Source organism: Indicator indicator, chromosome 16, assembly GCF_027791375.1.
Source record: "Indicator indicator isolate 239-I01 chromosome 16, UM_Iind_1.1, whole genome shotgun sequence".
Taxonomy (NCBI): Eukaryota; Metazoa; Chordata; class Aves; order Piciformes; family Indicatoridae; genus Indicator; species Indicator indicator.
This window is the reverse complement of record NC_072025.1, coordinates 18,830,605-18,844,225: the sequence shown is the minus strand read 5'-3', so window position 1 is coordinate 18,844,225 and position 13,621 is coordinate 18,830,605. Positions and strand designations below refer to the sequence as shown.

The following is a 13,621-nucleotide window of genomic DNA, read 5'->3' as shown; positions in this document are numbered from 1 at the left end:
TGCCTCCAAAGTGCTATTACTCAAATTGTAATGAAGTTGTTCAGCCTGGAGAAGAGAAGACTCCAGGGGGACCTTAGAGCTGCCTTCCAGTACCTGAAGGGATCCTACAGGAAGGCTGCAGAGGGACTTTTCATGAGAGTGTCTAGAGACAGGACAAGGGGGAATGGTTTGAAGCTGAGGCAGAGCAGGGTTAGACTGGAGCTGAGGAAGAAGTTCTTCAGCAGGAGGGTGGTGAGACTCTGGAATAGGCTGCCCAGGGAGGTTGTGGCTGCCTCCTAGCCTGGGGGTGCTGAAGGCCAGGCTGGATGAGGCCTTGAGCAGCTGAGTCTGGCTGAGAGGTGTCCCTGGCCATGGTGGGGAGGTTGGAAGAGATGAGCTCTGAGGTCCCCCTGAGCCATTCTGTGATTCTATGAGAAGAAAGGCAGCCTGCAGCCACCAAATTCTCAAAGGAAAAGAGGAGCCTCAGGGATCTACTGTGGAACCTCTGAGAGCTGAGAAAAAATAAGATACAAACCATCCCCTCCACCACCAAACCTGCCTGGTACCCTTCTGCCTTCCCTCTCACCACAGCCAGAGGGGAGGGGAACAGCCCTGCAGAACTGAGCCAAACCCCTGAGCTGCAGGATCTGGGATTGTTTGCAGCAAGTGGCTGAGAGCTTTTAAATAAAATCAATTGCAGGGGGAGGGGGGAAATAAAGAAACAAATAAATGCTGTTCCCAGGCAGGCTGCAAGCAGGAATTTGTGTTTTAGTGGAAGAGAACACAATCATTTCAGATCCCAGACAAGACCAAGCTTCCCACACAGCTGCTACCTGTAAGAACAAAGGCCGGAGCCCAAGGAAAAAGAAAAAGACACCAAAAGGAGGAGGCTGTTGGTTGTGATGTTTTTTTCAGTGCTGGAGGGAGCTACAGCCCTCAGCACAGGCAATATGCAAAGACTTGGAGCTTCAGTAAGACAGATGAAGAGCTGCCTGGGTTTGAAGATCAGCAAGCTTCCAGCAAGCTTTTTTTTTTTTTTTTTTTCCCCTCTCTTTTGTGCTCCTGGTTTTGAGAGCAAATAAGCAGCAATTCAACAGCATTTTAGATCCTTTGGAAGTTTTGTTCACAGAATCACAGAATGGTAGGGGTTGGAAGGGACCTCTGGAGATCATCAAGTCCACTCCCATCCTGTTAAAGCAGGATCACCCAGGGCAAGTCACACAGGAACACATCCAGATGGGCCCTGAAAGTCTGCAGAGAAGGAGACTCCACAACCTCCCTGGGCAGCCTGCTCCAGGGCTCCAGCAAAGTTCTTCCTCATGCTTAGGTGGAACTTCCCTCTGTTCCAGCCTGTGCCCCTTGTCCCATCCCTGGGCACCACTGAAAAGAGCCTGGCCCCATGCCCTTGGCACCTCTCTTAGGTATTGATTAGCATTGAGAAGATGCCCTCTCAGTCTCCTCCTCCCCAGACTAAACAGCCCCAGGCCTCCCAGCTCCTCTCCAGACAGGTGCTCCAGTCCCCTCAGCAGCTTTGCAGCTTCTGCTGGGCTCTCTCCAGTAGTTCCCTGTCTCTCTTCAACTGAGGAGCCCAGAACTGCTCTGGCAGCAGGGTTGGACTCGATCTCCAGAGGTCCCTTCCAACCCCTAACATCCTGTGATCCCATGAACTAGACAGGATACTCCAGATGGAGCCTCAGTAGGGCAGAGTAGTGGGGCAGGAAAACCTCCCTCAACTTGCTGGTTGCAGTCTTAATACCCAAAAAGCTGCCAGCATAACAAAACCTACCCTTGGTGTGAGAAAGGGGTCAGAGGCCTTGGCAAAGGCCATGCCCCAGGCCTGTGCACACAAAGCTCTTTTCAGGAGTTGGAGCCAGCAACAGCCTGAAACAGAGGGGAAAAAAACCCCCAAACCAAACCTGTCCTGAGCTGACTGCACCCAAGCCCCCCCCCAGGCTGGTGGGGGAAGGACTTCTGCATTTCCAACTGCTCCTCTGCAGGAGCTTTCAGCTCTGGAGAAGGCAAGAGCCTCCCCTTCAGACAAGAGTCCAAAAAATCAACAGCTTTGGGGAACAGATCCATCCTGCTCTCACTTATTTCCTCATTGCAAGGGCTCTCTGTTGCAGACCTAAGCTCCTTGCCAGGCTTGCAAGGGTGCTTCAAGAACCCAGGTTTTGTTTTGTGGGTAATTTACCACGAGCCTGCAGCTCCCAAACTGCCCAGTGCTAGGAAAAAAAAAAAAAAAAGAAGGCTGCTGTGCTATCTCCCCAACCCAATGGCTTGTGGAGTGATTAAGGATAGCTTTAATTTAAGGCCTGCAGCTCAACAGCTCCCAAAGGGTTGATAAAATACATATAGCAATCTCCAGTTTCACCTCTGGAGGCCAGACTCTCTCCCAGTGATTAACTACAGCTATTTCCTCCCTCTCTGCCTGCCCCTGAAGAAGACAAGGACCAGCCAGCACTGGGCCCACGTTCTGGCTACCAAAGAGCAACATTTACAACCAGAAAAATAAACCTTCAAGAAGTAGAACCAACCCCAGAGAGAGGAGAGAAGTCCAGGATAGATCTTCTAATAAATTGGGGCAACAGGGTCAGGCTACCTGAGGCAGAAGCAGCTGGGCTGGGTTGGCAGTGCTGGCTTAATGCACCAGGAGTGGGCACTGAGAACTCCCCAGAGCCACATTCCAGGCAGCTCCCAGGAGGCAGCAATGGTAGAGCAGCCTTTCATCAGCAGGAAAAAGGAGCCTCACAGTGCAGAGCTGCTCTTCTTACCCTCCTTCAGTGTCTGTTGCTGTAGGTTTAGGTTCAAGAGGCAGGCAGTGTGGATGGGAAGGCAGAACTCATCTCAAAAGGAAGAGCTGCTGCCTGTTCCTCATGCATCCAGGTGCTCCATGGTCACCACACATCACAGGCTCCAGGCTGACAACCTGTGAGTACCCCAGCTTCCCTCTCCCCAGCTTTGTGGCCAGGAGGGTCTGTTCCCAGCAGGACAAACAGGACAAACAACCCTCCAGCCCTGCAGGTACCAGAGACAAGCATTAACCATTGCACAGAAGAAACCATTTGAGCTTGAGACTTAGACAGGAGTCTGGTGAGGAAAGTGAGCCCCCTGGGTACCACAGCCCCAGGGAATTGCACACTTGGGAGAGGAGATCACAACATGCATTTCTGAGGAGGAGGAGGATTCAACAAGAGCAAAGAACTCCCTCAGGAAAGCTTCACTTCCAAGTCTCAGTTTTAATATTTATTTAGTACAGTCCCAGTGAAGAGAACTGGGAAATAAGGCAAGGGCAAATTATCCTCCAGAGCCCAAGTTAACATCTGACAGGCACAGACCATGCAAAGCAGCAGCTGTGCTCCTCCCTGGAGCACTGTCCCACACCTTTCCCATCTGCTGGAGCACAGCCTGCTGCTTACAAGTCCAGAAGGAACCGATTCACTTTCTTCAGGTATTCTGACTTCAAGTAACCTCCCAGCTCGTCCTTTGTGACCCAGAGGTAATCCTCCTTTGGCTCTGCCTGGGACAAATCACTGCTCTGGAGGAAGGCTTTGAAGAAGAACACTTTGGCTCCCACGTTATCCTCAGTCCTGATGGCCCTGGGGAATTTATACTTGTAAATCCCAGACGGTGCATTCCCCAGGGTTTTGGCCTGAACGTGACCTCCTGCAAGACCCCAGCAGTGCAAGAGAAAGAAAACAAGGCATAAGAGCACAGAACAACAGTGCCTGCTCCTCTGAAGGAATGGAAGGCAGTGTGAGCCACTCCTCCTGTCTGGGTCAAGCTTGTCTGGAGCCCAGGGAGTGCTCTCAAAAGTGAGAGAGACTGGGAGAGGGGATCAAGTTTGCCAACCCACAGTGCAAAGCAAGGGCACTTTGGTTTGCCATCACCCATTGGCTTAAAGAGGGCAAGAGAAGCCATGCACTTGGAGCAAGCCCAGATCAATTCAGGGGACATCAGACTGTGGGGGCCAGACTCAGCACTGCAGCTGCTGGCAGCCAGAGATGTCCCAGCTCTCAGCCTGCAGCCTACCACACACTGCAGACACTGTGACAGTACAGAGCTCAGGATCACAGTTCTTGCCAGAAGCCCACCCCATTTAGCACCCTCCCTCTGCCATGAAATGCCTTTTCCCAGCAGGTGGGGGCAATTTTGATACAGCAGATGGCAAACATGCCTCAGGGCAGAAGAGAACCCTGGGGACAAAGAGGAGGGAGATAGGGTAGGGGAAGAGAAGGCCTGGGACAAAGAGAAGGGAGACAGAGTAGGGGAAGAGAAGGCCTGGGACAAAGAGGAGGGAGACAGGGTAGGGGAAGAGAACCCCTGGGACAAAGAGGAGGGAGATAGGGTAGGGGAAGAGAAGGCCTGGGACAAAGAGGAGGGAGACAGGGTAGGGGAAGAGAAGGCCTGGGACAAAGAGGAGGGAGACAGGGTAGGGGAAGAGAACCCCTGGGACAAAGAGGAGGGAGATAGGGTAGGGGAAGAGAAGGCCTGGGACAAAGAGGAGGGAGACAGGGTAGGGGAAGAGAAGGCCTGGGACAAAGAGGAGGGAGATAGGGTAGGGGAAGAGAAGGCCTGGGACAAAGAGGAGGGAGACAGGGTAGGGGAAGAGAAGGCCTGGGACAAAGAGGAGGGAGACAGAGTAGGGGAAGAGAAGGCCTGGGACAAAGAGGAGGGAGAGCCATGCAGAGAGCAAACTACACACCCAAAACCATCGCCATGGCTCTCTCAGCTGTGCTGCGCAATGTCTCTCCAGGCTGCCATTCTGCTTGAGGCAGGAGCCACAGCTCCTGGTTCCCAATTTTCTGTTTCACCAGAAGCAGCAGGTTGCTGTCCAGCCTCCTGTCCAGTGACGTCCGATCGTTCTTTTTATCAGCATCTGCCAAAACCCAACACCCACTGGAAATAAAGGTTCCTGGCAGCACTGCCCTGGTCCAGTGGTGCACCCTCTGCATCTCAGCACTAGCACACAAATGTGGATCCACAGAACACAACAACCCAGACAAAAATGCTCAATCCCTCTAAGAAGCCAGGGCAGGATTCAGCTGGAATCCACAGCTGGGTTTCCAGAAGGATTTTATAGCAAGCAGCCTGGATCTCTCTTTTGATTCAACTCAACAAGAGCACTAAGTGAAACTTGGGAACCAAGTAACCAAGCATGGAAACAACAGCCATGCTCACTCTTTATCTCTGGTGAGGTTGAATACCTATATCAATGCAGCATGGGAAAAGTGACTCCCTCACTAGCCAGGTAACTCCTCGTGTACCAGCAGTGCTGCCAGAGAGTCAAGACTCTCTTTTAACAAAATCTCAAAAAAATGCCTTCCCTCCACCAAACTCCACTCAGCTGTGTGAAAAGAGCCTCAGCAAGTGCTCTTCCTCTACTGCCTTGCACTCTGCTGTGCTTGGCAAGCTCTCAGGGTGTTCTCCCCCACCACAGACTCCAGACTGTACCTGTTATCCGTGGGGCAGCTTCAAACTTCATGAACCTCTGTTCCCATTTCTCCTCCAGATCTTGAGCCATGATGACAGTTTTGCCAGGTCCTTCATCATCATACATGCTTTCCTTCCTCTTCCTCAGCTGCTCTTCCTCCTGCATCTTCCTGATTTCATGATCTGAATACTGGCTTTTCTCCAGTTCTATCTAGAAAAGCAGCACAGAGCATTCTTAAGCCACCAGGTGTTGTGGGCTGGACTTGGCAAGCAGAATTAAATTATTTCTACCTCAGCAAACGCAAGATTATGGGAATTTGCCTGAGATAGTGCAGGACTAACCTGCTCACAGCAGGAACCTCTACCACCAAGGAAGCTGCCAAGATTCACGATGCCTGGTGCGGGCAGCAAATTGTACCGAGCACTCGGTATCGTGTAGGGGCGGGAAGTGACACTACTCAAGGTGCCCTCATTCTGGTTTCTGTCACCTCCCGGGGCTGGCAGACGCAACCAGTCCCCCATAGCACCTGAGGCACTACTGGGAACTAGCCACGACTTCCAGACCCGCAGGCTGCCCTCTCCGCCAGGCCCGAAGCAGAGGTTTTCCTACCAGCAGGCCCCCAGGTGCCCCCCTCTACCTGCTCCATGAGGGCCGCCATCTCTTCCTCCTCCTTCTCGAGAGGTTGCGTGATGCGGGGCAACCTCAGCAGGCACATCGCCCCGAAAAGCTTCCACGGCCGAGGCGCAGCAGCGGTACAAAGCCACCGACCCCAACCCACGGCTCCCTGCCTGGACGCCGCCATTACGGCGCCGCGCGGCCCACAATGCACCGCGGCTGCGCGCCGCCGTCTTTCCTCTTCGCTCCCGTCGTGCTTTGCTACAGCCTGAGCGGGCGAGCTCGCGGACGCCGCCATCTTTCCGCCTCGCTCCCGTCGTGCTTTGCTACAGCCTGAGCGGGCGAGCTCGCGGACGCCGCCATCTTTCCGCCTCGCTCCCGTCATGCTTTGCGACGACCTCACCGGGCGCGCGAGCAGCCGCGGCCATGAGCGCGGCGCTGGCGGTCGCCTGGCAACGGCTGCTCGGAGCGGCCTGGGGGTGAGCGGCGGGACCCTGCCGGGGCCGGGACCGCGACGGGCTCCCCAGTCTCACTCCGGGCTGACCGCCTGAGCCCTCCCGCCCCGCCATGGCCGCCGGCACGGGAGGCCCCGGCACCCCTTACCCCGGCCTAGGCCTTCGGCTCGCCCTCGCTCTCCGCAACCTCACTACCCTCACTGCCGTTTCTTTCCCGCAGGAGCTGCGCTGCTTCCCTGCGTCGCGGCTTACACACCGGCCCGCAAAGGCTGCAGGACCTTGCGGGAGCGGCGGCGGCCGCGAAGGAGGCGGAGAACAGGAGCATGACCGATCAGAGGTGAGAGGGCCAGGCCTCGCCGGCAGGGCTCAGCCACTTGCCTCTTGCTGCGAGGTTTTATCGCCTTCGGTAGTTTTTTAGCTGAGGGAGGGAGGGGTATTGACTTAATCATAAACACAGCTTGTGTCTTTCGGAGACCTGCTGGCTTCTTGACTTTGGTTTCAAGCTGCACCAGGGGAGGTTGAGGCTGGATGCCAGGAAAAGCTTCTTTACAGAGACAGTTCTCAAGCACTGGAATGGTCTGCCCAGGGCAGTGCTAGAGTCACCATCCCTGGAGGTGTTCAAGCAGCTTAGGGACATGGTTTAGTGCTGACCCTGCAGTGCCAGGTTGAAGGTTGGACTGGATGAGCTTGGAGGTCTCTTCCAGCAGGATGTTTTCTGTGTGTGAAAATTTAAAGAGTCAGTGTCTGATAACTCGTTTCACTCCTCAGCCCTTTGATCCTGCAGAGGAACTCCATGAGGTGGGATGGAAAGGTCTATGAAGAGATCCCAATAGCTCACATCAAAGCTACATACAACAAGTAAGCAAATGAGCTTCTCCATTCCTACAGAATAAAATCCTGTCACATACCTGGGCTTTGGTGAGTGGTTTTGATGGAAAACCTCAAAGGACTGGGAGGATAGTACTGAATTCAAACCTCAGTGCTATCCAGGAAGCAGAACTGTTCTTACAGTGCCTTTAACAGCAGTGTAATTGTTAATAACATGTTTTGACTCCATTCTGATATGAATATTTTGATGCTCACTGCTTTAATGGCTGCGGTCAGAGTGGCTGGAGAGCAACCAGGTGGAAAGGGAGCTGGGGGTACTGGTTGACAGCAGCTGAACATGAGCCAGCAGTGTGCCCAGGTGGCCAAGAGAGCCAATGGCATCCTGGCCTGCATCAGGAATAGTGTGGCCAGCAGGAGCAGGGAGGTCATTGTACCCCTGTACACAGCACTGGTTAGGCCACACCTTGAGTACTGTGTCCAGTTCTGGGCCCCTCAGTTTAGGAAAGATGTTGAATTGCTGGAGCATGTCCAGAGAAGGGCAACGAGGCTGGGGAGAGGCCTTGAGCACAAGCCCTATGAGGAGAGGCTGAGGGAGCTGGGACTGTTTAGCCTGGAGAAGAGGAGGCTCAGGGGAGACCTCATTGCTGTCTACAACTACCTGAAGGGAGGTTGTAGCCAGGAGGGGTTTGGTCTCTTCTCCCAGGCAACCAGCACCAGAACAAGAGGACACAGTCTCAAGCTGCGCCAGGGGAGGTTTAGGCTGGAGGTGAGGAGAAAGTTCTTCACAGAGAGAGTGGTTGGCCATTGGAATGTGCTGCCCAGGGAGGTGGTGGAGTCACCATCCCTGGAGGTGTTCAAGAGGGGATTGGACGTGGCACTTGGTGCCATGGTTTAGATAGGCATGAGGTGTAGGGTGACAGGTTGGACTCGATGATCCTTGAGGTCTCTTCCAACCTTCTTGATTCTTGATTTCTTCCAGCCCTCTGCTCTAACACTGTTACTGTACAGCTGTTTAAAAAAATTAATCACATCCCCCATGGGACAGTTGTTTCAGCAGTGATGCCTAATATGATATTTTACTGTTTCTTTAACTTTTCTAAGTTGTAGAAATGTTTTTATGCTTTAAACAGCAGATGCAGGATGCTGAGAGAGAGAGAGGTGTGAAAGGGCTAAGCGGTATCTGAGGTGTTCCTGGATAAAGTTTACCTGACCCAGGAAGGTTTTGCCACCTTGCTCAGATTTAGGGTGAGCAGAAGGTCACTGCTAGGAGGTCTCTGTGCTGGGTTCATCTGAAGGCAGTGCTAAGTTAGGGTGGCTTGGAGGAGGGAGACAGAAGACAAGCCATGCCTGTAAGGTGAGCAAGAAGAACATGGACAATAAAGCTTGGCAGTAGCTTCATTCTCTTGCCCCTCTCTTTTTGTAGCACCCACATCCAGGTGGTTGGCTTTGACAACAGGCCCTTTGCCCACACGTCCTGTGGCACAGAAGGCTTCCAGAATGCCAAGAAGGGCACTGCCATCGCGGCACAGACTGCAGCCATCGCGGCAGCAACGGTGAGTCTGCACTGACAGCCCTCAGCCTCCCAGAGGGGAGCACCACCTGCCCGCTCCCCACGCTGCCTGGGTACTGCCTTGCTCCCAGGCAGCAGCCTGAGCTCTGTCCCTTTCAGGCTGAAGGAGCTGAGGTTGTTCAGCCTGGAGAAGAGAAGGCTCGGGGGAGACCTAATAGATGCCTGCCAATACCTGAAGGGGGCTACCAGAAGGATGGAGAGAGACTGTTTATAAAGGCCTGCAGTGGTAGGAAGAGGGGCAATGGCTTCAAACTAAAAAGCAGATTTAGATTGGATGTTAGGAACAAATTCCGCACCAGGAGGGTGGTGGAACCCTGAAACAGGTTGCCCAGGGAGGTGGTTGAGGCCCCATCCCTGGAGATATTCAAGGTGAGGCTTGACAGGGCTCTGGGCAACCTGATCGAGTGGAGGATGTCCCTGCTGACTGCAGTGGGGAACCTTTGGAGGTCCCTTCCAACCCAGACCATTCTATGATTTGCACTGGAGCAGCACACTGCTGTTGGCTTCATCTTCACACAAAGCAGGTTGGAAACAGCAGGTCCAAGTGCCCAGCTGTGAAATGGAACTCAGCTTATCCTCAGTACCAGCTTGCACAGCTCCCTTTTTCTAAGTGAAGATGTCCTGGCTGTTTTGGAAATCTAGCCCCTGAATCAGCAGCAGGTCCATTTCTTCACTGTAGAGGCCTGAGGAGCAGCTGTAATTACAGAATCAGAATTGTCTGGGTTGAAAGGCACTTCAAGGATCATCTAGTTCTAACCCCCCTGCCATGGGCAGGGACACTTTCCACTAGATCAGGTTGCCCAGAGCTACATCCAGCCTGGCCTTAAAAAACTTTCAGGGATGAGGTTTCTACCACCTCCCTGGGCAACCTGTTCCAGCATCTCACCACCCTCACGGGGAAGAACTTCTTCCTGACATCCCATCTGAATCTCCCCTCTTCTAGCTTAGATCCATTCCCCCCTAGTCTGATCACTACCCCACATCCTAAAAAGTTCCTCACCAGGCTTCTTGCTGCCCACTTTAGATAGTGAAAAGCCACAATGAAGTCTTCTGGGAGCCTGCTCTTCTCCAGACTGAACAATCCCAACTCTCTCACAGCCTGTTCCCACAGGAGAGGTGCTCCAGCCTTCCAAACCTTTGATATTTGCTCTCTGTCACAGAACAGAGCTGCTGCTAACAGTTCCAAGTCAAAGAAGGTGATGTCCTTGCCCTTGTAGTTTCCAGCTGCATCCAGTTTATTGCCATTATTTCTAAAAAAAGCCATGTGGGTGCTCAGGTGGCAGGAAAAGAGGAGTTTGGCTGCACCACAGTCCTCCTTACAGCAGAACGAGGCAAAGTTAAACTGAAAATCCTCATCCTAAATGCAGTGGAACTTGTTCCAGCCTTTCACATTGGAGGTGTTTGGTGCTGGCCAGCACCTTAGTGTGCTTGATTCTGAGAAACAGATCATCTTCACTGTTAGTCTGTGCTCATTGGAGCTTCTTAACAGCTGCAGAGCTCTGCTTGACCAGCTTGACTGTCCCTGTGTCAGCTGTTGATACATTGATTACACTGGAACACAAAGCAAGAGGCCCGGAGGAGCTGTGTCCAGGTGGTGGCAGCACGGCTCTGCTTTGCATTCTCAATTTGCAAGCCCCTGGAATTTTGGCACTGAAGGTAGGGACTCCTGCACAGCAAAGCTAAAGCTTGCCTTCTTTCCTCATTTATCCTCCAGAAGGAATCCACTGATCACAGGAGAGAGCTGCCTGAGAGAGGGGAAAACAGCTTTGAGTTAGTTCTTGTTAGTCCCTTGCCACTTCAGTCACATATCCATGGGCAGGTTGTCTTCTGCCCTGGCTTTAGGCAGCAGTTTGATCTTCAAGCTGTCTCTATGCAGCACTAACAGGCTAGCACAGAAGTTCCCTTCAACCTGCCATAGCTGTTTCCAGGCCTCCTTTTCTCCTTGTGTTTTCGTGCAGCAATCTGCCAGAGTTATCTTCTGTATCCATTACTACCTACCCTTTAGTTTTACTTACAGAATACTATGATAGTGGGTCAGAGGGGAACAAAAAGACTCCTGGGGAGCCAGAGCAGCAGTAGTTATATCAAGGAGAACACTAAAGCATTGTTCTTTTCACAGAAAGCACGTGGGAAGGGTGTGCTGCATGTACGAGTCGTGGTGAAAGGACTGGGACCGGGACGCAAGGTAGGTGTCAACATCTCCTGGATTTCTTCCTCAGGCATCATTCCAGGGGTTTGAAATTCAGGCTGCTCTCATGACTGCTTTTCTGAAGAACTAATCACTTAAACACCTAGTAATAAAAATTCAGAATCACAGAATAGCTCAGGTTGGAAGGAGCCTCAGAGATCATCTACTCCAACCTCTCCACCCTGGGCAGGGACACCTCTCAATTAGACTCAACTGCTCAAGGCCTCATCCAACCTGGCCTTGAACACCCCCAGGCAGGAGGCAGCAACAACTTCCCTGGGCAGCCTGTTCCAGAGTCTCACCACCCTCCTACTGAAGAACTTCTTCCTAAGCACCAGTCTCACCCTGCTCTGCCTCAGCTTCAAACCATTCCCCCATGTCCTGTCTCTGGACACCCTCAGGAAAAGTCCCTCTGCAGCCTTCCTGCAGAATCCCTTCAGCTATTGGAAGGCAGCTCTAAGGTCACCTTAAAAAACCCATTAGAGTTTCATTAATAGCACTTTGGAGGCAGAACAAAACCTGTATTGGGGACTTTATCCAACTGAAGTGGGAAAATTTCTGGGAATGATGAAGGAACTGGAGCAGACAGGCTCAGCCTGGGCTTTCTGCTGCAGGTTACTTACTTTTGAGACAACTACAAAGTAGAACCATTGTAAGAAGTTGATTTTCAGCCTGGGGACCAAATTCTTTTCTCCTTCTCTGCTGTTCATGTGTTGATAACCAAGTGTCATCTGCTGTCTTCCAGGCTGCCATCAAGGGTTTGACCATGGGAGGTCTGGAGGTCATCTCCATCACTGACAACACCCCAGTGCCACACAACGGCTGCCGCCCACGGAAGGCCAGGCGGATGTGAGCGGGGAGTGGAAGTGACACTCAGCTTTCAGCAGCAGCTCATGCCACAGGGACTGGGCTGAACCTTGCTCCTGTGAGGGATTCTGCAAAGCCACCCTCCCTGAAAAGAGCTGTTGAGGATAGCTTGACAAGACAGATCATCCTGGGCCTTAAAGCCCAGGTAGATGTACTGCCTTAGTGGGAAGCCTCTTCTGTACAAAGTCTGTTGATTAAAATGTTGGTCTTTTGAGAGCCACTCCTGCTGTGTTCCCAGAATTATTTTGGATTATTACTGCCTCTCAACTGTGCTTTTCCTCTTACCCCACCATATGTGGCTCTTGTCTAGCCCTTTGTGCTATTACTGCCTTTGTTAGGTGGAAGAGGAGCTTTAGGTGTACATCTCCTTCTAGTCACTTGGAATAAACAACTTGCTGGGATCATGTCATCTCTCTTCCTGCTTTCTCTCACTGCAGACATTTAGAAACAAGCTATGGGGTAACTCTTCCCATCCCCCAGTTTGCAGGGCTCAGTGTGCTACAAGAGGCAGCTCCCACTCATTCCCACTGCACTTTCACCAAAGCTGTAGCTGGCCTGCCAGTGCCATTGGCAAAGGGCAAGTGCCAGCCCTTCTGAAGGGGCTGGGACATTGCCAGTTCTGATGCTTGCAGGCTCTGTGGTCTTGTGCAGCACAAACTGCATGTCCTGGCATCCTGGGGAAAGCAGGCAGGGGGTTAGCAGGCCTGAGGAACAATGAAATGCTACCAAGGGGATTTAAAACACTTCAGCCTTGAACTGTACCTCTATATCCACAGGCAGCACGAGCTAGTCATGGGTCTGTGATGCATTGTTGCTGTTCCAAATCCAGCCAGAGAGCATTTCTGCCAAGGAAATACATCTGAGGCTCTCTGGAGCATTAACTGGGGACAGTAGCAGCAGTAACTGACTGGAGACTGATTTCCTGGATGGCAGAGGCACAAAGGGCACCTCCTTGAAATCCATGCTGCCAGAGAAGCCTTGGCTGCCTGCAGCACACACTGGGTAAATACTTCACCTGTAAACAGAGTATTTTGGTGCAGCCAGCAGTTCTGTCACAAACCCAGAATCTTCCTTTCTATTCTTTTTCTTTCTGTTGTTCCTCTTTAGTTTCTCAAATTGCATATTTAACTACTCCTCTTTAGAGAGAGGGAACCATGGCAACAAGGCAGTGAACCTCCTCGGTGGGGCTGAATGGCACACGGCAGGCTTTGAAAGAGCTCAGTCTGCTGAGAAGAGCCTTTTGAGTTGCAGTTGACAGCAAAGAAGAAAACAAGAACTGGATGAATCCCCTACCTTAACTCCAGCTGTCTAGGTTAGCTTCAAGGGAAGTTCCTTCAGCTGTCACAGGTTTGACAGAGAGGAAAAGAGGTTCTTCCATGGATGTTTGACAGCCTGGAAGAGCTTCCCCTTCCTTCCAGAAACTAAGCTTCCAGTGAGTTCTGAGCTGGCAGGCTTGTCCAACACACCAACACCACCATCCTCAACCACAAGCTGCTAGTTGCATCGATGCAGAAGTGCCCACATCAAATAAAGGTGACAGGACAAATGGAAAAATCAGACTGGGAAGAGATCTGTGGTCCTTCTGAAGTTCAGGGAAGAACAGGTGGGTGACTCAACAGTCAGAAAGCAAGGAGAAGTCTTTGTCCTTTCTTGACCTTGAATCAAGGCTGTCTCCTTTGTGAAGGCTA

At 52.1% G+C, this 13,621-nt stretch overlaps 2 protein-coding genes across 2 annotated transcripts; one reads left to right on the top strand and one right to left on the bottom strand.

Moving 5' to 3' along the window:
* Positions 1-3,254: 3,254 nt before the first annotated feature.
* MRPL46 (mitochondrial ribosomal protein L46) lies at positions 3,255-6,410 on the bottom strand. The gene is made up of 4 exons (XM_054387748.1): positions 6,048-6,410; positions 5,431-5,620; positions 4,682-4,855; positions 3,255-3,642 (listed from the first exon to the last, which is right to left on the bottom strand). Exons 1-4 carry the CDS (start codon positions 6,408-6,410, stop codon positions 3,392-3,394), a joined length of 978 nt encoding a protein of 325 aa, XP_054243723.1. The 3' UTR covers positions 3,255-3,391.
* Positions 6,411-6,451: 41 nt separating this feature from the next.
* On the top strand, positions 6,452-12,327 carry MRPS11 (mitochondrial ribosomal protein S11). Its single transcript, XM_054388051.1, has 6 exons — positions 6,452-6,504; positions 6,701-6,817; positions 7,249-7,338; positions 8,732-8,861; positions 10,998-11,063; positions 11,812-12,327. The coding sequence occupies exons 1-6, from the start codon at positions 6,452-6,454 to the stop codon at positions 11,917-11,919; spliced, it is 564 nt and encodes a 187-aa protein (XP_054244026.1). The 3' UTR covers positions 11,920-12,327.
* Positions 12,328-13,621: the final 1,294 nt, after the last annotated feature.